Below are 25,338 nucleotides of genomic sequence, written 5' to 3' on the forward strand. Positions count from 1 at the left end.
CTGGCACACAGAAACAATTTCAGCAAATGAGAGTTGATCTTACAAAAATTGGTAACATTAATACTATTTGGGCTACAGGAGAATTTGCGCAAGAGATGTGCAAAAATGACAGCAAAACTGGATGGATGCATCTGATTTCCTTTCCACTTTTTAATCTAATACTGTAAGTCTCTTTGTATTATTCAAAAATATATTCTTCTAAAGCCAAGCCACAGCCACTAAATTTCATTAGTATTTTTAATAGTGATCCATCTCTTAATAAAATATCACTTACAGTGAGTACTTGTCCAATAGAATATTCCTTTGAGAGGACCAACGTGGTCCCATACCAGAATGCCAGAGCATATGATGCATAGATCAGCAGGAAAGCAGCACCCATAGAAATATTGGCTGTAATAGCTTTCTTTATCCCAATTCTTTTAGCTTCTTCTAAATTTTTGTTGTACCTAGGAGTAGGAATAAAAATTATCACATATACTCATAAATCTTATGAAAATGTGTCAATGTAAATACAAGGACATGCCAGACCAGCATGATGGTTACTGAGTGCTTAGAATGTGCCCAGCCCTGTGGTAAGCGTATTACATGTATTTGTTCCTTTTGTCCTTACATCAACTTTTCTGTAGAAGAGGAAACTGGGGTTTTTCGAGATGGAGTAAAAGCTCCTTCTTAGGCCTTAGCAACAGTGAAGAGATATTCAGCAAACTTCCGGAACTTGTACTGTTTCATACACAAAAGCCACAAAAACATTTGTGTCATTTATTAACAAAATGGAGATATAGTTCTAGAACATGTTAAATATGAGTAAGTCATTTAACTCTTTGAGCCTTAAGGAAGCTTTGCAGACAATTTGCTCCCTGTCTTGCCTCCCTCTGGGACTGCTGGAAGGAGCAAATGAGAAAATTTACGTGTGAGAGCATTTTGAGAGGTTTGAATTGCTATGTAATACTTTTTATTTTTAAATAAACTGACTATAATTTATCTTCTTCCCATAGACCATTTAAAAAAATCACTGATCTAAAATAATTATTTGGCTTAAAAATATAATAATCCATCATCATTTATCAGTGTCCTCCTTCCTTAGCCTTTCTACACATTGCCTATATATCATTCCCTTTGTCAATGTTTCCCAACATTTTTCATGTCATGGATGCTAACTGCTGGAGTAAGGGGCTCTGGCTTTCCCAGTCACCTTAAGATTGAGGGAATCAAAACTTCAGCACATCTATAACCCTGTAACCCATTCACAGCAAAAGAGTCTGCCCTATATCAGCCAAACTTGGATAACACCCATTAATACTTCTTAAAACAAATACAGTGAATTATGCAAAAGGTGGCACAAGCAAGCAAGCAAGCAAAAACAATGCTAAAGTCCACTGAAAACTTTCCTTATCCAATTCTAATGACTTAAAGCTTATTTCCAATAAGAATTCAAGTACTTTTAACCTTTTGTGAGTAGTTAACTTCTGATGTTAAATCTAAAGGAAAATAACTGTACCTTCAATTAAGCAGAATATTCTGCTTAAAAAGAGAGATGTGGAGATAAGCTAAAGGGGCCTCGATTTAAAAAAAAAAGAAAGACACACCTTTGCAAATAATGAGCCAAAGTAAAATTACTAGAGAAGTAGGATGGAATAATAAAATAGCCCCAGATCTGTCTTATCCTCTTAATCACTACTCCCTGCAGAATCTAGGACACTGTCTTGCTGAAAGAAGAAATTCATGATTAAATGCTGAAATTGAAGAATGACTTCCATATAGAATTCTTATTTTGAGATCTCTGATCCATAAAATAGATAACTGTAAATATTAAGTAAATTCATTAATTTTCTTTGGTGAATTTGTTCTATCAGTTAGTTATGTATGGCAGAATTCAAGGACTGCCCATGTATAAACATATATTCTTGCCTTCATGACAGCTTTTTAAAAACTAGTTATTTTTATACAACAGCATGCCCAATTAAACTTACAATGACAACCCTGTTCACTAAAGATCAAATTTAGAACTTTACAGTGATAGAATATTAACACATTTTTAGAGCTTCTCCTCCCGCAAAACTGTAAATCCCAAATTTTCCAGTTTTAATTTTTCAACAACAAAAAAATATTTTTGAGAAACGTGTTTCCATGGTTGATATGTATCTCCTACTTTATAAAATCACTGATCTGAAAGGGAAGGTATTACTAGACATACATAAATTATACACGATTACATTTAAGGAACTTTAACACTTATGACTCACACCCTTTTATCTCCTTTATTTCAGTTCTTGCTTACCTAGACTACTGCAGAAATCATTTCACTGATATGATGTTGTCCCATGCAGCCAGAGGAAACATTTGCATAGGAAGAAGCAACAACAGGGAAGAAAATCATTTAGATACCAGAAAAAGTAAATGAAAAAAAGAAGAGGGTAAAAAGGGAGGATAAATTAATACTACATGTTTTACCCAGGCTTTTTGAAATGCAAATCAAAACCACAATGAGATATCACTTTCACCCCCACTAAGATGGCTATGATAAAAAAAAAAAAAAGGAAAACGACAGGTGTTGGTGAGGATGTGGAGAAACTGGAACCCTCACCCACTGCTGGTGGGACTGTTAAATGGTATGGCTGGAGTGGAAAACAGATTGGTGGTTCCTCAATAAGTTAAACATAAGAAATTATCATATAATCAGCAATTCCACTCTTAGGTATATACCCAAAACAACTGAAAGCAGGAACACTAACAGATACACATATACCAATATTCATTACAGCACTATTCATAATAGCCAAACAATAGAAACAACCTCAATGTCCATCAACAGATGAATGGATAAACAAAATGTAGTACATACAAACAATGGAATACTACTCTGCCATAAAGAGAAAATGAAGTCCTGATACATGCTACAACATGGATGAAACTTGAAAACATTATGCTGTGTGAAATAAGTCAGTCACAAAAGGACAAATATTGTATGATCCCACTTATATGAAATATCTAGAACAGGCAAATGTATAGAGACTAAAGTTTATTAGTGGCTACCAGGTGCCGGCATGGGGACAGAAAAGGGCGGAGTCATTGCTTACGGGGCACTGAGCTTCTGTAAAGGGTGATAGAAAATTTTGGAAATATGTAGTGGTGAGGGTTGCACAACATAATGAACATAATGTCACTGAACATACATGTAAAAAAAATGCTAAAATGGCAAAGGTTTTGTTCTATATATACTCACCATAATTAAAAAGAAATCTAAAAAAACAGTCATACACACAAAACCAGGTATTAAAATCATCCATTCATTAAAAGCTTAAATATGAAAATGGTAATTAAAGTAGGAGTTCCTAAAATGGGCTAAAATTACATGACAAAAATATTGATATTCAGAAAATATCAGTATTAAATGTTATGAAATTTATTTACCAGTATGTGAATAGCCACTTAGAAGAGCAAGATGCAATTTTGGTTAAGCAAATAGAAATCAATAACAATAGGTAAACATATTTGCAAGAAACGCACCAGAGAGAAAACTATCATTTTTAAATTAAGAAGAACAAAACTATTATACACAACTGAATTAACTTCATTTTAAATTTAGGTTAAACTTCATTTCAAGAAAGCCAGATACTTCCTGAACCTGCTAATTTGAAAAGAAATTCAGACTAAGACTTTGATTGCTTGTTTATGTGGAAGTAGATAAGAGGTGAGGTGAGAAGAACTGGTAAGAAAACAGATGTATTATGTTTGGAACAAGAATAGTTCCATAAATTCTTATATATCCCAAGTCTAGGGACTTGTCACTCCTCCCCAGCCTCCACTCTAGATCAGGACACCAGGACTACTTGCCTGGACCATTACAACAGTCTTCCCACTCATCTTCTGATTCCACTCTTTACCTGTTCTCATCCATTCTCCACATGAAAGTGGTGTGGAGATTTTAAAACATAATGTGGATCGTCATTCTCTGGTTTTAAAACCCTCAACAGCTTCTCTGTGCCCTTAGAATAAAATCCTAACTCCTCACCATGGCCAGGCCTGCAAGTTCCCACGTTCTAGCTCCTGCTCACCTCAACTGCCTTGCTTCACCCCAATCTCCCCTCACCCAACCAAGCTCCAGTCACACAAGCCTTATGATCTTTCCTAGAACATACCAAAGTCTTTCCCATCTCAGGAATTTGGAAGACTCTTCTCCTGACCTATGGCAGGCTTTTTCGCAACCCTCAGGTCTCAGCCTAAATGAAACCTCCTCATATTTAAAGTAAAATTGTCTTTCCTATGATTATCAGCATATTCTTTGATTCCTTCAGAGCACATGTAAAAAATCTATAATTTAATCCATTTCTTCCATGACTGTTTTCCTACCTTCCTTGTTATTTTCCCAGCTACCTACCTTCCTTCCTTCCTTCTTTGTCCATCTTACTGTCTTGACTAAGGATTACACAAGGGCAGGTATCCTGTATTTCCTATTCACTACTGAAAACCCAGAGCCTAGCACAGTCCCTGGCATGTAAGAGGAGCTAGATAAATTTGTTGAATGAATAAACTTTCAAGAAATGGTCAAGCTGGAAAGAATAGTAGGTCATCAGGTTGTAGTTTTGAGTCTACTCTTGATCTCCAGGCAAAACTACCTTTAATTTTCCAGGGAAGAATGTTCTTTCAAAAATTCATTCCAGTAACTAATATCTTCTGAAGAAATTACTCCACATATCTCTGAGTAAAATGAATCTCTGTGTAAGCCCATTTGCTTTTATATTTATTAATGAAAAGTTGATCACCATCTTCTGTAGGAAAAAAATCTTTCTGTACCCTAATTAATTAAAAGCATTCCATTTTGTTTTTTATAATCTCAGTTCTTTTAAACTTTTAGTGAACTAAAATTATCAGATTTCTCTAAGTTCTGATTGCTGGACTAGGCCACGTAATGTCCTTTCTCTTCTTACCCATTCTGCCTTCCATACATCAATATAGTTTTCACTGCTAATAATAATAATTTTAAAAATATTGTCATATTCCTCGAATTTAGGGTGACAGTTGGAAGAAGTGCTGTTATTCTGTTATTTTATCTACTATTAAGAAAGTAAGAAGCCCTGGTTGTGCAGTAGTTAAGTGCTTTGCTGCTAACCAAAAGGTCAGTGGTTTGAACCTAGCAGCCTCTCCTTGGGAGAAAAATGTAGCAGTCTGCTTCCGTAAAGATTACAGCCTTGGAAATCCTATGGGACGGTCCTGCTCACAGGGTCACCATGAGCCGGAATCAACATGACAGCAACAGGTTTTTTTTATTAAGTAGTTCAGTAGGAAACTATGAAGCTGGGACCCAAACAGCTTCAGTAAAATAAGCAACACATATACCATACAGAAATAAAGAGCAGAACTTGTGTGTCTCAACCTTAGCACCACATGAGGGGGCGGGGGGAAGCTTCCCCTGAGAATTTGAACCGTAAGGCAGTAGTACTCATGCAGGTCTGCAGTATAAATTCACACTATCACTGTGATCCCAAAACCCTTAGACAGAGACTTTACTAAAACATAAGGTCTATCAGATTGGTAGGGCCTCTGGTGAACTGCAGAAACAAATACTCCCTGGAAGAACTCAACTTTGTTCCGGACCCATAGTAATTGTAAAATGACAACAACTATATTATTTATCCCAGTTTCAGAGATGATAAATTGTAGGGGAGAGACGCACATCTTATAATTGAGGAAACATTCTATTTTCTCATTGCTTGTTACTAGTTTATAGGAATACCATTTATTCTGAATAACGATCAGATAGCAAGCAACATTACTGTATTTTTAGTTTGTACAGTTTATTGGAATTTCTTTTTTTAATTGTACTTTAGATGAAGGTTTACAGAGCAAACTAGTTTCTCATTAAACAATTAATACACATACCATTTTGTGACATTGGTTGCCAACCCCACGACATGTCAACACTCTCCCATTCTCAACCTTGAGTTCCCCATTACCAGCTTTCCGGTGTCCCCTCCTGCCTTCTCGTCCTTGCCCCCGGGCTGATGTGGCCATTTAGTCTCATTTTGTTTTATGGGCCTGTCCGATCTTTGGCTGAAGGCTTAACCTCAGTGACTTCATTACTGAGCTGTAAGTGCGTCTAGGGTCATACTCTGAGTTTCTCCAGTCTCTGTCAGACCAGGAAGTCTGGCCTTTTTTTTTCTTTTGTGAGTTAGAATTTTGTTCTACATTTATCTCCAGCTCTGTTGGGGACCCTGTATTGTGATCCCTGTCAGAGTAGTTGCTGGTGGTAGCCGGGCACCATCTGGTTGTGCTGGACTTACTCTGGTGGAGGCTGAAGTAGTTGGGGTCCATTAGTCCTTTGGACAATCCTTCCCTTGTGTCTTTGGTCTTCATTCTCACTTGCTCCAGATGAGGTGAGACCAGTCGAGTATCTTTGATGGCTGCTCACAAGCTTTTAAGACCACAGACACTACTTGCCAAAGTAGGATATAGAACATTTTCTTTATAAACTATGTTATGCCAATTGAGCTAGTTGTTCCCTGAGACCATGGTCCCCATAGCCCTCAGCCCAGTAATTTGGTCCCTCAGGGAATTTGTTGCTTACTGGCATTTCTATGTAGACAATCATCTGTGAATAATTATACTTTTGCTTCTTGTTTTCCAATCCTTATAGCTTTTCTATTCTGCTTTATTTTTATTTATTATTTTTACTCCGATTTGTTTCCTTGGTCTTATTTCATTATCTAGCACCAGTACATTAAACAGAAACGATGCTAGCAGACATACTTGTCTCATTCATTATTTTAAAGGAATGCCTTTAACATTTCACCATTAAGTATGATGTTTCCTGTGAGTCTCTGGTATACCTTATATCAGGTTGAAAGCTCTTTATTATATCTAGTTTAAGAATTTTTGTCATGAATCATTGTGATGGTTAAGACTGTGTGTTAACTTGGCTGGGCCATGATTCTCAATGTTTTGGCAGTCATGTAATGTTGTGATCACTTCCCTGTTGAGATTTGATATGTGATCACCCCCAAGATGGGATGTACTGAGTGGTACTGGCAGGGGTGGCGCCTGTGGTGGCTCAGCCCCACCCCCACCCCCCTCAGCCTTCATCTCTCTGCCCTCCACTGCCTAATGCTTCCTGCTCCGTTTGCCGGGGCTTTTGTTTGTATGGGATCCTGCAGCTGGCCCGTTTGTCTGACCTCGTTCTTAGAACTTGGGTTAGCAGCTTTCCAGGGGGTCTTGCCTGCTGATCTTGAGATTTGTGGATAGTCACAGCCTGCAACAGCACTGCTCTCCAGCCTACAGATCTTGGGTATGCCAGCCCCTGCAGCTAGGTGAATCTGGAGAAGCTTCTTTCCTGCCCCACAGACTTGGGATGTTACAGCCTCTAAAAACTGCATAAGCCATTTCCTTGATATAAATGTCTCTCTCTCTCTATACATATATTTATATGCTTTACCGGTTTTGCTTCTCTAGAGAACCCAGCCTAAGACAATCATATTTAATTAATGTTTTTTCCTCATCCATCTAAATAGTGTTTTTTTTTCTTTTTATCTGTTCATCTAGTTAATTATATTAGCACATTTATTAACATTAAACCATATTTGCATTCAAGGAACATGGTCACCATCTTTTTTTTTAATGATTTTTTTTCACATGAATTTGTTTAGCTGGTATATTATCTAGCATTTCTACATCTATGTTTATAGATGAAATTGTTCTATAATTCTCATTTATTTTCCCTCTTTGGTTGTGGTATCAGTTAACCAGTCTCATAAAATAAGCTCAAAAACTTCTATCTTTTTTTTTCCATTCCCTGTAAAAGTTTGCGTAAGATAAGGGTTATCTCCTTCTTAAAAAGTTTTGATGGAACTTGCCTATAAAATTATCTATACTTGATGGGTTACGTTTGCTTGTTTATATGTGTGTATGTATGTGTGGATGCGGTAGATAGAGGAAGGTGAGATTTTTAACTCTGGATTTAATTCCTTTGAAGATTGTAAGTCTACTCAGGTTTTCTTCTTCTTCAGTCAAAGTTTTAACTTATGTTTCCTAGCATACTGTGTATTTCATTAGGATTTTTAAAATTTGTTGGCATAAAGTTGTAATTTTAAAATAGATATTACGTTTAGCAATTTTTCCTTACTCTTTTTGGTTCCTGATTAAATTTGTAAATACTTGTTTATTTTATAAGTCTTTTTAAAGAATTACTTTATAGATTTTTAACACTTATTTTCTCTTAATTTTTGTTTTACATTTATTATTTCCTTCTTATACTTTTTTTTTACTTTGTTGGTCTCTTTCTAACTTCTTAATTTGAATGCTTAACTCATTAATTTTTAATGATTTTTCATTTCTCCTACCTCACACCCAAGTGTTACCACTGGACTAGAATTCATTTTTAATGTGAAATTCTCATCTTTGAGAAGAGACAGTTTCATAGCCTACTCTTGTTGTTGTTAGGTGCTGCTGAGTCGCTCTCCACTCATAGCAACCCCGTGTAAAACAGAACTAAATGCTGCCCAGTACTGCACCTTGCTCACAATCATTGTCATACTTAAGCCCACTGTTGCAGCCACTGTGTCCATCCATTTTGTCAAGGGTCTTCCTCTTTTTGGATGACCCTCTATTTTACCAGGCATGATGTCCTTCTCCAGAGACTGGTCCCCCCGATAACATGTCCAAAGTACTTGAGACAGAGTTTCACTATCCTAGCTTCTAAGGAGCATTCTGGTTGTACTTCCTCCAAGACAGATTTATTCGTTCCGGCAGTCCGTTGGTATATTCAACATTCTTCGCCAACACCATAATTCAAAGGCGTCAATTTTCTTTGGTCTTCCTTATTCACTGTCCAGCTTTCGCATGCATATGAGGCAACTGAAAATACTATGGACTGGGTCAGGCACACCTTAGTCCTCAAAGTGATATCTTTGCTTCTGAACACTTTAAAAAGGTCTTTTGCAGTGGACTTGCCCAATGCAATGTGACATTTGATTCCTGACCGCTGCTCCCATGGGCATGGATCCAAGTATAATGAAATGCTTGACAACTTCAGTCTTTTCTTCATTTATCATGTTTTTGTTTATTGGTTCAGTTGTGAGGATTTTTGTTTACTGTATGTTGAGGTGTAATCCATACTGGAGGCTATAGTCTTTGATCTTCATCAGTAAGGTGCTTCAAGTCCTGTTCACTTTCTGTAAGCAAGGTCGTGTCATCTGCATATCCCAGGTTGTTAATAAGTCTTCCTCCAATCCTGATGCCCAGTTCTTCTTCATATAGTCCAGCTTCTCTCAGATTATTTGCTCAGCATATAGACTGAACAAGTATGATGAAAGGATACAACCCTAAAACACAACTTTCCTAACTTTAAACCACACAGTATCCCTTTGTTCCATTTGAACAACTGCCTCTTGGTCTACATACATGTTCCTCACGAGCACAATTAAGTGTTCTGGAATTCCCATTTGTCGCAATGTTATCCATAATTTGTCATGATCCACACAGTCAAATGCCTTTGCACAGTCAATAAAACACAGGTAAACATCTTTCTGGTATTCTCTGCTTTCAGCCAAGATCCATCTGACATCAGCAACGATATCCCTCATTCCACGTCCTCTTCTGAATCCAGCTTGAACTTCTGGCAGTTCTCTGTCGATGTACTGCTGCAACCACTTTTGAATGATCTTCAGCAAAATTTTACTTGTGTGTGATATTAACAATATTGTTCGATAATTTCTGCATTCTGTTGGATCACCTTTCTTTGAAACAGGCACAAATGTGGATTTCTTCCAGTCAGATGGCCAGGAAGCTGTCTTCCAAATTTCTTGACATAGATAAGTGAGCACCTCCAGCACTGCATCCATTTGTTGAAAAATCTCAACTCGTATTCCATCGATTCCTGGACCCTTGTTTTTCGCCAACACTTTCAGTGCAGCTTGGACTTCTTCCTTCAGTACCAGTGGTTCTTAATCATATGCTATCTCCTGAAATGGATGAACATCGACCAATTCTTTTTGATACAGTGACTCTGTATATTCCTTCCATATTCTTTTGATGCTTCCTGTGTCATTCAATATTTTCCCCATAGAATCTTTCAGTATTCCAACTTGAAGCTTGAATTTTTTCTTAAATTTTTTCAGCTCGAGAAATGCTGAGTGTACTTCTCTTTTGGTTGTCTAACCCTAGGTCTTTGCACATTTCATTATAATACTTTGTCTTCTTGAGCTGCCCTTTGAAATATTCTGTTCAGCTCTTTTACTTCATCATTTCTTCCTTTCGCTTTAGCTACTCTGCATTCAAGAGCAACTTTCAGAGTCTCTTCTGACATCCATTTTGGTCTTTTCTTTCTTTCCTGTCTTTTTAATGACCTTCTGCTTTCTTCATGTATGACGTCCTTGATGTTATTCCACAACTCATCTGTTGTTCGGTCATTAGCGTTCAGTGTGTCAACTATGTTCCTGAGATGGTCTCTAAATCCAGGATATATAAATCCAGGGATATACTCAACGTTGTATTTTCGCTCTCGTCGACTTGTTCTAATTTTCTTCAGCTTCAACTTGAACTTGCATATGAGCAATCGATCGTCTGTTGGATAGTCAGCTCCTGGCCTTTTCTGACTGATGACATTGAGCTTTTCCATTGTCTCTTTCCACAGATGTATTTGATTTGATTCCTGTGTATTTCATCTGATGAGGTCCATATGTGTAGTCATCGTTTATGTTGTTATAAAAAGGTATTTACAATGAAGAAAGTTGTTGGTCTTGCAAAAATCTATCATGCAATCTCTGGCATCATTTCTATTACCAAGGCCATGTTTTCCAGCTATCGATCTTCCTCTTTGTTTCCAACTTTCTCATTCCAATCACCAGTAATTATCAAGCATCTTGACTGCATGTTTGATCAATTTCGGACTGTAGAAGTTGGTAAAAATCTTCAATTTCCTCATCTTTGGCCTTAGTGGTTGGTATAGAAATTTGAATAATAGTTATATTAACTGGTCTTCCTTGTAGGCCTATGGATATTATCCTATCACTGACAGCACTGTACTTCACGACAGATCTTGAAATGTTCTTTTTGCCAATGAATGCGATGCCATTCCTCTTCGAACTTGTCATTCCCAGCAGAATAGACCATACGATTGTCTGATTCAAAATGGCCAATACCAGTCCATTTCAGCCTACTAATGCCTAGGATATCAATCTTTACACGTTCCATTTCATTTTGATGACTTCCAATTTTCCTAGATTCATACTTTGTACATTACATTTTCTGATTATTAATAGATGTTTTCAGCTGTTTCTTATCATTTTGAGTCATGCTACCTAAGCAAAATGATGGTCCCAAAAGCTTGACTCCATCCTTGTCATTAAGGTCAACTCTACTTTGAGGAGGCAGCTCTTGCCTAGTTGTATTTTGAGTACCTCCCAACCTAAGGGGCTCATCTCCCCGCACTATACCAGACAATGTTCCACTACTATTCATAAGGTTTCCACTGGCCAATTTTTTCAGAAGTAGATTGCCAGGTCTTTCTTCCTAGTTGTCTTAGTCTGGAAGCTCCGCTGAAACCTGTCCACTATGGGTGACCCTGCTCATATTTTAAATACCAGTGGCATAGCTTCCAGCATCACAGCAACATGCAAGCCACTAAAGGATGACAAACTGACAGATGCATGGGGCTTGGGCTTGAGGTTTTGATTTCTAAGGGGACATGTCTTCCCTCTACTCAGAAATAGGAAGTAGCAGATAAGCTTTCTGGTTGTCTCCCTATGCTGCTGGCCATATTATATTTCTGGTCTACCTTTCCACTGCAGAAAACCTGTAAAGCATCCTATTTTCAAAACTTCATTCTGGTCTCTGCTCAAGTATCAACTTATCAGAAGAATTTTCCTGAATAACCTCTAAATAACACCCACTATTACTGTCTTTTTTAAGACTGCTTTATTTCCCCAAATAGTATGTATTACACCTGGTGTATGAGATATTTGCTTGTTTGTGATTGTCTGTACCCCACCCCTCCTACCTGCTAGGATTTAATCTCTATGATAGCAGAGGCTTTGATTGACGTTTGCATGGTCATTAAGCAAGATTTCTCATTTTATTGATTGTACATATTTTAAGACAAAAGCAAAAACCTTAGAAAAAATCAATGTAGGACATAGATACTACTTTCCTTTGAACAATGGTACTTAAAACATAACAAATTATTCTCAGAGGACATCTTTGTAGGTGTGAAATACAGCATAAGAATAAAACAGTGCTTCAAACACATCTGTACAGTTTAAAGAATAATTATAGAGTTAACACCCATGTAAACACAACTAAGGTCAAGAAACAGAACATTTCCAGAACCATAAAAGCCCCCTGCCACGTGACCCCTCTTCCCACACAACTCCTCACTCCTCCAAATTTTTTGACATATCATAAAAATTTCCTTTTCTTTATAGTCTTACCTCCCAATGTATAGACCTCTGTTATGAATTATACTGTATCCCCCAAAAATGTGTTGTCAACTTGGCTAGGCCATGATTCCCAGTATTGTGCGGTTGCCCACCATTTTGTGATCTGATGTGATTAACCTTTGTGTTATAAATCCTAACCTCTATGATGTTAATGAGGCAGGATTAGAGGCAGTTATGTTAATGATGAAGCATTCAATCTACAAGATTAGGTTGTACCTTAAGTCAACCTCTTGAGAAATAAAGAGAGAAGCAAGCAGAGAGGAGAGGGACCCCGTACCACCAAGAGAGAAGAGCTGGGAGCAAAATGTGTCCTTTTGACCCAGTGTCCCCGTGCTGAGAAGCTCCTAGACCAGGGGAAGCTTGATGACAAGGACCTTCTCCCAGAGCCAACAGAGAAAGACTTCCCCTGGAACTGGTGCCCTGAATATGGACTTCTAGCCTCCTAAACTGTGAGAGAATAAATTTCTATTTGTTAAAACCATCCAGCCAATCACTTGTGGTACTTGTTATAGCAGCACTAGATAACTAAGATAACTCCCAGGCAACATAGCCTAGTTTTTTCCTATCTTTTATATACATATATGTATATATGTATGTGTACATATATATATATATATATACACACACACACAGCATTAAAATATTACATAATTTTTAGAATATTATCATGATAGATACTCAGTTTTTTAAAAAGTCTATTGTTGCTCAGAACTCAAAGGATCTGATGAATATGGTAAATTTCAATGCAATCACCATCTATACTCTCAGAAATCTCATAATGAAAAGGGATAGCTGCACAGAAAATACTAAACAATATATAATAAAAAATATTTTGGACTTTTGTGTCACTGTGCTTTTTGGTTATATTTTCATCTACCAAATCATGGAGCATTTCCCAACTGACTGGTGGCTAAGCAAGAGGGGAAAATGGCCATAGATTAAAACATCCCCATAAATCTTGCACAAAATACTCATTCAATATTAGAGAATCAAGAATTAATCTGATGAGAAAAACTATCAGAAATATAAAATATGTTTCAGCCTTAAGAAACTATTTTTATGTTACTGTCCATCTAGGAAACCCCAGAAAATCCTTTGAACTAGCAGATATGAGAAGAGTATAACAGAATTTCTCTAGAATATCAGACATGCATGAGTCAGAACTGACTGGACAGCAAGGGGTGGTTGTGGATAATATAGCCATTAAGCTACTTAAGAAAACATGTATACTGGAGAATATCCTTATAATCAACCCTGTTATTCTGTGGAACATACAAGTCAACATAGCATTTAACATTTCTATCAACTTAAAAAAGAGACTCAAACCTTTCAAGTTCTTTCTTTTGTCCTCCAAATGCCATCACAGTTCTAACTGCTGCTAAGACCTCTTCAGCTACTGCTCCAGCTTTTGCATATGCCAAGAGTTCTTTATCAGTAAATGTAGATAATATCTGTTTAAAAATGTAATTTTAGATCATTTAAAAGTTTTAACAAGGTAACTTTATATTTTATAGAATAAAATAGATTTTTATTTTATTTGATTTTGTATAGAACAAAATCTTTTACTCTTTGGTCTTGATATCTTACTGTACGTACACACACAGATATATATACACACACACAGAGCATATATTCATATATACATTCATTTCATAAGCCACCTCAAATTCTTTTTGGACTGAGATAGGGTACAATAAATTAATTTAAAATTTTATTTTCCCATTGAGCAACCTGTGGATCCTCATCTAAATATAACTGCAACTATTTGGGATATCTTAAATTACAGAAATGAAGGCGTGTATGATACTATAATTATAAACAAAAAAAAAGGGCATTATATCAAGGAAATATGGTGTGTGCTCAACACAGCAATTGCTGATGGTACTCTGGCTCAGAAGTGTTAAGGTGGGAGGCAGAGGAATGCAGCAGACCAAGCACTATGTGGTGACAGGACTTCAAGAAGGTTTCACATGCCAGGGGAAGCAGTGAGTTTCCTTTGCTGGTGTTCCTAGGCAAACAAATACACTCAGCTGCCAGGGAGGTCTTTGTTTCATGGATTCTCTTTGATCCTTCTATTTAGCTCCTGAGCATCTAGTCTGTGAAAGAACAGTGCTGGGTACTCTATATACACAGAATCTCAATTGTTCCTTTCAATTGCACAGTGAAGTAGGCATTATTTTTCCCACTTTATATATGAGGAAATGAAGGCATGAAGAGGTTAGGTAATTTGCTAATAAGTGAAATATCCAGGATTCAAGTGTGAGTCCATGCGGCTGAAGCCTGAATTAGCAGCCACTGGAGTGAATCTCTCTCTGAAACTCAGCCACTGACATGCGAACTCAGGTCCCAGAGGGCCCTATTTTAAAACCCAAATCAGTTGGCATGGGCAAAGGACTATGGTCACTGTTTGTACCTAGAGTGCCAAAATGGTCATTCATCTAAATAAAGATTACATACAATCAATTCATAATAAAATTCTGATTAAACAGTATTATAATATTTCAATAAATAATTCACTGGCTTTTGCGGACTCATTTGTGTAATATCACCCTATTCCCTCCTGGCACAAAAACCTCAAAAGTTGTTTTAATTTTAGCAGTTCACTTCTTCCTTTGCTGTGTGTGAAACTGAAGAAGCTATAGTAGGGACAGGAATGAGTGGGTGAAGGGAAATGGACATTTATTGACGATGTTGTCCTGAGAGCTTTACATATATCTACTTTCATTTAATCCTCAACAACTCCTGTAAGGTATATACTATGAATATTTATAGCCAACGTCACACAGCTAATAAGTGAAAGGCTGCAAGAAAGTGCAGGCATTTATGCATCTATGTGTCCAGGTTCAAACAACTTGAGCTTTGGGAAAATCCTAAGCTTTGGAATCAGAAACTTCTTTCCACAGTTCAACCTTCCAATATGATCTTGGGTAAGCTTGTTCTTGTGGAATCTCTGCTTCCAATACAGAGAGAAGAAAATAATACTTAATTCACAGATTTCTTAAAAGAATTAAATGCAAGAATCTATAAAATAGCCCTAACAATATTCCTGGCATTTAATAGCATAGTTTCCTTATCCGCCAACTTCCCTCACACTATGTTATGCTACCTCTAAGGTGGCTTCATAAAAAGGGAAAAGAAAGTCTAGTAGAGGTTCATTATTCATCTTGCCTATTCTCTTTTATACCCAAAGCAATAGCTCATGGATTCAGTAGACCTTCCTGATTTCTCAAAGTAATTTTCCTAGGGCTGCCCCACTTGCCTAATCATTCACAGCATAGGGTCTGAGTCAGGGTGGTCAGTACCATCCCCGAACAAACAGGCCTGTAGGATACGGGAGATGTATGCAGTATGCCTTAGTTATTTCTTTCTGCTCCTCCTCAAACCTCACCCCATTATAACCCCCCAACAATGGAAGCAGCCAACAACAAGAAGATTATCAAAATATATTTCTGAATGGTTGTTTAAAAATATGCTATTTTTATTTGTTATTAACATGCCAAGAGCTACACTGAATTTAACAAGCCTGGCTCTTCCTCCCTTCTAGAACCTTCCACAATTTATGGTAGAATCTTCAGTAAGTCTTTTTTTCCTCCTTCTTTTTCTAATGAGATATCTATTAAAAGAACCAAAAACTCACGTAACCACCACCCAGATCAAGAATTGAAGATCTGTCTGTTTCTCCTTTTAACCCTATCAGTTTATATATTTTGAGGCTGTTTTATTTGGTGCATACACATTTAGGATCATTACATCATCTTGGTGGATTGATCATTATGTAATGTCCCTCTTTGTCTCCATTAATTTCCTTTCCTCTGAAGTCTACATTACCAGGTTAATATAGCCACTCTTGTTTTTTTTTGAATTAATGTTTGCATGGTGTTTCTTTTTTCATCATGTTACTTTCAACCTACCCTTGCTGTTGAATTTGAAGTAAGTTTCTTTTAAGCAACACAGAACTGAGTTGTGTTTTGTTTTCTTTTTTAGCCACTCTGCCAATCTCTGTCTTTTGATTGATGAAATTAGACCGTTTATATTTAAGGTAATTATTGGTATGTTGGCACTTAGCACTTAAGTCTACCATTTTATTTCTTTGCTTCCTATTTGTTTCCTCTGGTTCTCATTATCCTGTTTATCTATTCTTGCCTTCCCATGAGTTACCTGAGCAATTTTTAGGATTCTATCTTGATTTATTTATACTGCTTTGTTATGTATATCTCTGTGTGTTTTTTGTAATAGCTGCTCTGAGTATTGCAATATATACCAGTCTACTGGTATCAACATTTTACTACTTATATTGTGTGATTTTACGAAACTCACAAGGGAAAGGCTAGTCTGTTCTATGTGCCCATATGCCTGCTCTTTCTGTTGTCTTTTCTCTCTTCCTGATGTTCCAAGATTCCTTCTTTCATCATTTCCTTTCTGTTTGAAGAATTTCCAATCTTTTTCCTTAATCTGAAGATATTTTTATTTCTCCTTCATTCCTGATGGATAGTTTTTACCAGACATAGGATATGTGGTTGACAGCTCTTTCCTTTTAGCACTTGAAAAATATTGTGCTACTTCCTAAGATTTTCTATTTTTTTCATTTGTTTCAAGAGAACTTGTAATTGATCATTGAAGCATTTTTATGATGGCTGCTTTAACATCTTTGTCAGATAATTCCAATATCTGATTGATCTCGGTGTTGACAAGAGTTGATTGTTTTTCTCATCCAAACTGTGATTTTCTTGGTTCTTGGTATGACAGGTGATTTTCAGTTATATCCTGGAGATTTTGTCAAATGTCTTAGGAGATGCTGACTCCTATTTAAATATTTTATTTTAACAAGATGTCACCCTGTTTAGGTTGAGTATGTTGTTCTTGGCCTATTTTTGTGAACTCTGTTTTCAATATAAAAAAAAACCCCAAACCCGTCGCCATTGAGTTGATTCCAACTCATAGCGACCCTACAGAACAGAGTAAAACTGCCCCATAGGGTTTCCAAGGAGCAGCTGGTGGATTCGAACTACCAACCTTTTGGTTAGCAGCTGAGCTCTTAACCACTGCACCACCAGGGCTAGTTTCAATAGTAGTTTACTATTCAGAGCCTTTGTAGTGTTAATTGTGGCCAGCTTATCTGGCATTGCTGGGCCTTCCACTGGCCCCTGCTGGTGCAACCTGAAGGGGCAGAGGCGTTTCTATGGGCCCAGCCACTGGGTATTTCTTGGCATGGGAGGGGTTTAGTGGATTACCTTTCCTGAGCCCCCTCCATATCTTCCCCAGTGTCCCTGGAGGACAGTCTTAGGCCCACAGGTACAAAGAGGCTTCCTAGACCAGACCTCTTGCTATGAGTGAGTCTCTTTTTCTTTTCTGCCTGCTCACTCCTGAGTCTCTGAAAAAGAGTCTCAGGCTCACGGAGATAAAGATGCTTCCCAGACCCAGCCACATTTTACAATGTGGCTGACAATCAGAGAATTTAAGAGACTTGTTTGAAATCATGCTAAAAGCTTACAGCAGCATGGAAGCATTAAAACTTAGTTCTCCAACAGCCAGCCTAGGGCTTTTTTTTTTTTTAAACTAAATAAATAGTAACCAAAGTAATGAATAATTAATTATTTAGAGATTAACTATGGTCTGTTTTCCCACATTCACTAGAATGGAAATCAATATATTTCAACATGTATTGAAATGAAGAATTTGCTACCTAGCTCTCTTAAGTTTCTATTTAATAGAAAAATCAATTAACCGGAGAAGCTTTTGCCAGATATTTCAGTCAACTGATACAAAGATGCAATTTAATTGCTAAGAACACCATGTAAACCCTGTGTTAAATCTGAGCAATGAATTAACACAGTCCTTAGAACTTCAGTTTCTTCCTCTGTAAAACGAGACAATACTTATACTTCAGAATGATAACATACATATTTGCCTGATATAGCAGAGGTTCAATAAATGGTAGTTATTGTTCTCAGTAGCATAGCAACATCCATCCTATTGGGTAAATTTGCAAAACTTCTTAGATACTTCTTGTTGCTGTGTGCCATTAAGTTGATTCTGACTCATATGACAGAACAGAACTGCCCCATAGGGTTTCCTAGGCTGTAATAAGCAGATCGCCGGGTGTTTCCTCCTACAGAGTTGCTGGGTGGATTTGAACCACTGGCCTTTTGGTTAGCAGCCGGGCACTTAACCACTGTGTCGCTAGGGCTCCTTCTTAGATACTTATACCCTGATTTATTCTGTGTTAGGCTTGGATTTCGCTAGTCTGCCTTTTCTTTATATCCTTCTGCTACATAAATTTGTAGGCTTCTCTAAATTGTACCAAACCTAACAAAAAATACTGGACCAATCTCCCCACTACCACCCAGACTTACATCAAATTAGTTTAAAACGAAGACCACGTGCAGCCTGGAAAGGCAATTATCAGTTTTACAAGATGATCAGAGGGGTGTGTGCAGAAGTGGGGAGGTCCTCTTCTACTGCTTTGCCTTCATGATTGGGTTTACATGGATAGAGGACTAGAAAGTATGCTTATTTTCTTAAAATAATGTATTTAAATATACATAAACATGGCACCACTTACAACGCTGACAAAACTGTAAAAACAATTACAAATTAAACAAAATCTATAAAACCAAAAACATTAAAATCAATGTTAATTGAATGGGACACATGTGTTGCTTACTGAATTTGATTCCCTACTTGCTATCTAGATATGGCATTGTCTACTAGAGAACATGGCTCTTCAGAATTCAGCACGCCTTTAGAAAGTCTCTTTTATGAAAGCACGAGATGAGATGACAGCCACTTCCTTTTTTTCTCATCCCTTCCCCAAATAACCATGTGACCAAGGGCAGCACGGAATCCAGGCAGGGTTAGGACTCAGTGAGGATGAGTCTGCTTATTCTCCTCTAATTTTGAAAAGAAGATTTAAAACCAAGGGAAATTTATCAAGTACAGAATCAGTAAGAGATTCTTCCATTAAGGAGGGGGAAACATAACCTGGATTTCCAGACTTTACCTACCTTTGCCCAGATAGCAGCTGAAAGTCCAAGAACAGGACTGATGGCCAAAATCACAAGGGTTAGCTTCCAACCACGTGTAAATCCTACTATAAAACCAGTGCAAAACGTAGCTGTTGACTGAAAGAACATTCCAATTTTATCACCAATTCCTTCATTAATTTTGGAGACATCACTAAAAGAACAGATAGTATTAGAAATAGGTGTTAGAATTCTAACAGTACTTCTCTCCTGATCCAGTCTTTTTTGTCCCTTCTCAGTGCACTACATTTGTTTATATATAGGCTCTGTGTGTATATGATTATTTTGTTTGGCAGGGTGCAAATCTCCATCTCCAGTAGAATATTTGTCATTAAGAACAGGGATCTGCAATCTACAAGGCCCCAGGAAATGGGCATGAGTGTATTCAAAAACTATTCAACCTAGAAACTTCAAATTGTTCAGAACTTGCCCCAGAAACTGTCATGTGGTTGTTCTACTGCATATGCTCTGCATACTCTCAAGGAATTTCTTGAGTTTGGCATGTCTACTCCCTCATTCACAGCCATTCATGCAGGTCCCCTTATGCCCTGCCAGGGAACCAGGAAAAAAAAGACGTGTAAGACATGGTTGCTACTCAGAAGGAATTTACTCTCATAAATACTTCTGAGTGATGTACTAGTATCTCCTAACAGATCTGATGACATAGATTTCATTTTAATAAGAATAAGAACCACATCTGAGTTAAACATAAAACAAGGCACTTACTCTGTGAGCCGGGTGTTAAGCTCCCCAACATCATGCACATCAAACCAGCCTATCTCCTGTCGCATAACAGCATGAAAAAATTGTTTTCTAATTTTGTATATTTGTCTTCCAGCTGCCAGGCACCAAAATGAAACCTGAATGTAGGCAGCAACAAGCACACCAGCACCAATTCCACTGTAATAGTAGGCATACCTGAAAAACAACAAGAACACTGCACACATTCTCTGTTTTCTTAACTAACACATCTTTCCGCAGCATACCACTCATTCTCATGTTTTCAGTTATCCGGGTATCTCACTATCTTCAACAAACAAGGAGTTGTAGCAAGCAGAACTGATGGTCAGCAGCTAACTCTCAATAGACTGCAATGCTGAAGTGTTGTTTCTGCTTTGGCTCCAGTCCCAGTTCTTAACTGTTGTGTAATCTTAGGCAAGCTGCTTAATCTTTGTCAACCTCAGTTTTCTAACTGATAAAATGAAGATGAGAGTTGTAATACATTAATGCATGAAATAGACGTGGGCCAGTGCCCACATATTATACGTACTTAGATAATGTTAGTTATGGTGAAAGACTTGTGTGACACATTGGAGCATCACAGCATCAGGTTATAAGACCTACCATTTTGTGCTGTCTAGTTTTATTTCATCAGCATCAGCTGATAAGTGCTTTGGTGTGGTCTCTGCACACTGAGGGATGGAAATAAGTAGAAGGACTAGTCAGAAATTAGAACCAAGAGATGGAAATGGTCCTATGGCCTTTGGGGCTATTAATCTGGCAGAGTTTGGATGTAAGAGACTACTGAAAATAAAAAGCATTCTTATATCATCTGCCCAACTGGCTATCAGGAGTTATCCTAAAATGCTTAATCAATCAAATAGTAGCCCTTCCAGTTTAAATTCTAACAAAAAACATAAACATCTTCTAAAACTTGACCATCTAGAAAAGTTGAATTAATGTTTTCTTGCTCTGCACCTTCATATTTAAAAAAGCAAACAACTCTTGGGCTTCACTATGTAATTCATTTTTTGGTTAAAGGCAAACATTCCAAAATGGAGTATAGGATTCTAATATTCCCATTTTTTTAAGTTCACAGCTTGCCATCTTTAAATAAAAATGTTTGTATGAGCCATGTAGAAACTACAAATATGGCTAAATATTTTGATCATATTATTTCCAATTCAGTGTTTAACCTATCAGGAATCCTGGTAAACATATCTTCCCCAAGCTACACCCATAGTTCACAATGTATTCGTCAGGGAGTATACACTTAGAACACTAAATTTTAGTTAATGGATAACTCAGTAATTAACCATTATCCAACTGTTAGTGATATAGCAAGAGATGGCTAAAAAGAAACACCCATTTCTTTGACAATCAGTTAAGACATTTTAAACCATCAGTCTATTTACTCAAACAAAAGATATTTATATTTAAGCATTTATAAGATTACAAGACATTCTGTTTCATTTTTCCTAATATAAAAACAATGCCTCTCCATTTGGAGGTACTTGTTTCTCATTTTTTCAAAATATGACAAGTGTCTTCATTTTCTTTAAACTTACCAGATCATCTATTAAAAAAATGTGCAATTATCTTCTAACTCACCCACACACCTTTAAACATCTGTTATAAGCTGTTTACTAGGGATCAAACTTCAAGATACGTAAATCATTAACAAAAAGCTTCCCTAGATGAGTTAAGGTTAGAGTGACTATATTTATTCTTTGACACTGTTATTTTATTTCATTGCTTAGAATTTCGATACTGAGTTTTAAAAAAATCCTGTTAGCTTATCTCATCATTTCAGGACTGAAAACATCTACAAATGAAACTAATAATTACAAAGTCACTACAAATATGTTATTAACTACATTTTGAAAGGTCATTTTGAATACTTTGAGTACCTCTAATTTTCCTGTATATAATATTCTATATTTACCAATGCATACATAAATCTAATTTAGACCTAACCTTAACTTTAGTACATTTACTGCAGCAAATTATTTTCTTAAAAAGAAATCTACACTGTATCCTCCTGGAAAACAAACAGCATTGCTCTCCTCAGAACTTCAATTCTTTATTGTGATAATACAAAATTTTAAATATTTGCTACAACTGGATTGGTACAGTAAAGTTTTAAAATAGTAAGAAAAATGTCTAATTACGTGGTCATCTCCTCCTCTATATTGATGGGGATATCTCCAGTGCTGAAATTAGCTAGATCACCAACATGCAAAAAAAAAAAAAAAAAAAAACATTTACGTCTCTTTGTTCTCCAATAAAAATAAGCATATAAAAATGAATCAAAATCTTGTCACTTAATAATTTACATAAAAATAAGTCAAGTTGACTCAGTTTTAATTATTTAAGCATGCATCTATTCAAATACTTAACTGCTAGCCATGTGCAACCACACACATACACACACACACTGAATTTGATAATGCTTATTTCCAAGAAGCAGCCAACATTTAGTGAGAAGACGTCTGTCAGCAGAAACATCTGTGCCCTTGAATGAAAATATTTTATGAATATCACTCTAAGATGCCACAAGAGTAAAAAATCATTTCTAGGTTTTTGTCCTGATAAATAACTTGTCCTGATAAAATCCAATTCATACTTAGCACGAACATGCATATTTCAAAACTAACACTCCATTTTTCCAGTTTTAATTTTAAAAAGTACCAATATTAGCAAATGCAAATTTTTTTTTGCTTTAGATAATTTAAAATAAAAGAAATGTAACATAAAGTTGAACACCCCTTTATTTCTCTCCTAAGTCCCACTGTCCTGCTTCACTCCCTAGATGCAACCATTGCCATGAAGCTGTTATGTAACCTTCCAATCATGCTTTATGCAGTACTGCATAGGATGTTTTTAACATTTTACATCTTGCAAATCTGCTTTTTCACACAACATATTTTTGAGGCATACAGATCCCTTTTATTCATTGTAACTTCTATATAGCATTTTACTGTACAAATGTACTACAACTTAGTGGCTGGGCAGTGCAAATGGTTAAAAACTTGACTACTAGCCAGAAGGTTGGTGGTTCGAACCTACCAGAGGCACCTCAGATGACAGGCCTGGCAATCTGCTTTCGAAAGGTTACAACCTTGAAAACCCTGCGGAGTTCTACCCTGCACACATAAGATTGTTATGAGTCGTAATCAACTCGACAGCAGCTGACAACAACTACAACTTATCTATCAGTTCCCCGGTTGTTGTGTTCCAACTAATAGTGACCCTATAAGACAGAGTAGACGGAGTAGAACTACCCCATAGGGTTTCCTAGGCTGTAATCTTTACAGAGCAGATCACCAAGTCCTCTCTCCTGAGGAGGGACTGGTGGGTTCAAACCTCTGACCTTTTGGTTAGTAGCCAAGTGCTTAACCACTGAATGCCACCAAGGCTCCTTGTCAGTTCCCCTACTGGTGGACATTTAGGATATTTATGGTTTATCTCTTTGTGTACATGCATTTTCAGTTTTACTAGATATAACCAAATTATTCACCAAAATGATTATATGACACTTTCACTGGGAAAATATGGGTGTCTGTTTCTTCATGGTCTCTTTATCAACAGACTATTTCTACAATCTGATGGGTATAAAATATTTCATGTTTAATTCCTGTGATTATCAGTGAGGCTGAGCATCGTACATCTCTATTGTTCACATGGGTTCCTTCTTTTACTGTAAAATGTTTATATTCCTTGCTTATTTTTGTCCTGGACTGTTTCGTGCTCCACGGGAAAAAGATGTGGCAGTCTGTTTCCGTAAAGATTACAACTTTGGAAACTCTGTGGGGGCAGTTCTACTCTGTTCTATAGGGTCATTATGAGTTGAAATCAACTTGAAGGCAAGGGATAATGGGCTTATGTGTGTTTGCATCCCTGTTTTTTCAAAGGCATCTATTTTAGTTGTTTCCAGTATTTTATTGTTGCAAGCAATGCTGCATTAAACATAACTGTATGCACATATTATATATGTACATATGGTAAATATTTCTACCGAATAAATTACCAGAATCAGGATTGCTGGAACAATGGGGACGCAACACTTTATATCTTGCAGTCACTTCCAAAAGTTTTGCTATGAGAGGGTCTAGTTTAGATGAGTCAGATTTTGACGGGTTTGGGGAAGGGGAGGAGAAGTATATCTGGCAAAGTGAACAATATGAACAAAAGTCCACGGCATGTTTGGGGAATGAGTAAGCTAGTATAGCTGGTGTAAGGGGTGCGTTGTATGAATAGGAGGAGATGGATATATGGCTGGGAAGACCATCTAGGGCCATTTTGTGCAGGTATAGTGTATAAAAACAGACTAGTAGTCAATCAATGGTTCTGAGTAGAAAAGGACATAATTAGAGGTATGGTCTAGAAAGATTTAGCTGCCGCCGTGTAAGATTAATTGGAATAGGGAAAAACTGGGGGACTTAACCTACTATAATTATATAGTGAAAGAGGATCTAAACAAGGAAAAGCACCCACAAGATTTATAGGAGGAGCAGTGACAAGACGTATCAACTTATGGAACTTAAGTAAAAACATCTGTTTTACAAAACAATCAAGATCTCAGGCCTAACTAGGTGGAGAATGGTAGGACCGTGGAGAGAAATAAGTCAGCAAAAAGAACTAGTTTGTTCAGAAAAGGGAGAGAGACAAGAAGAATAGGATAAAGGAAAGACATGAGAGAATATTATCCAGTTTTCAACATTTTTATTGTATGGTTCATTTATTTTGGATGTTTCTCCAACGTTCAGTTGAAGATGTCCAATAAAGATTCAGGTTGTGACACCCTTTTAGATCAGTGGTGAAGTCATTTCCAAGGTTCACCATTCAGCTGGGAATTCGACAGCCCCATAAAACAAAATGGGACTAATCGGGCACAGCAGTCCAGGGACAAGGACTAGAAGGCAGAAGGGGACAGGAAAGCTGGTGATATGGAACCCAAGGTTGAGTAAGGACACTGTTGACATGTAGTGGGGTTGTTAACCATTGTCATATGCAACATGTGTACTGTTTAATAAGAAACTATTTTGTTCTGTAAACCTTCATCTAAAGTGAGAATAGCAGCACAACTGAAAGAACGTAATTGATGTCACTGAACTGTGCATGTAGAAATTTTTGAAATGGTGTATCTTTGGCTATGTATATTTTCA

General features: G+C 37.0%; 1 protein-coding gene across 1 annotated transcript in view; it reads right to left on the minus strand.

Annotated features, from left to right (window-relative positions):
- ABCB1 (ATP binding cassette subfamily B member 1) overlaps nucleotides 1-25,338 on the minus strand; it is a 95,857-nt gene that overhangs the window by 41,718 nt on the left and 28,801 nt on the right. Inside the window, exons 4-8 of the mRNA XM_023736058.1 lie at nucleotides 22,342-22,393; nucleotides 20,177-20,368; nucleotides 19,433-19,604; nucleotides 13,755-13,879; nucleotides 275-446 (exon numbers count right to left, since the gene is read on the minus strand). Coding sequence (XP_023591826.1) covers nucleotides 275-446; nucleotides 13,755-13,879; nucleotides 19,433-19,604; nucleotides 20,177-20,368; nucleotides 22,342-22,393 — 713 coding nt within the window. The remainder of the gene's footprint in view (nucleotides 1-274; nucleotides 447-13,754; nucleotides 13,880-19,432; nucleotides 19,605-20,176; nucleotides 20,369-22,341; nucleotides 22,394-25,338) is intronic.

This window comes from Trichechus manatus, unplaced genomic scaffold (genome assembly GCF_000243295.1).
Source record: "Trichechus manatus latirostris isolate Lorelei unplaced genomic scaffold, TriManLat1.0 scaffold00085, whole genome shotgun sequence".
NCBI classification, from domain to species: Eukaryota; Metazoa; Chordata; class Mammalia; order Sirenia; family Trichechidae; genus Trichechus; species Trichechus manatus.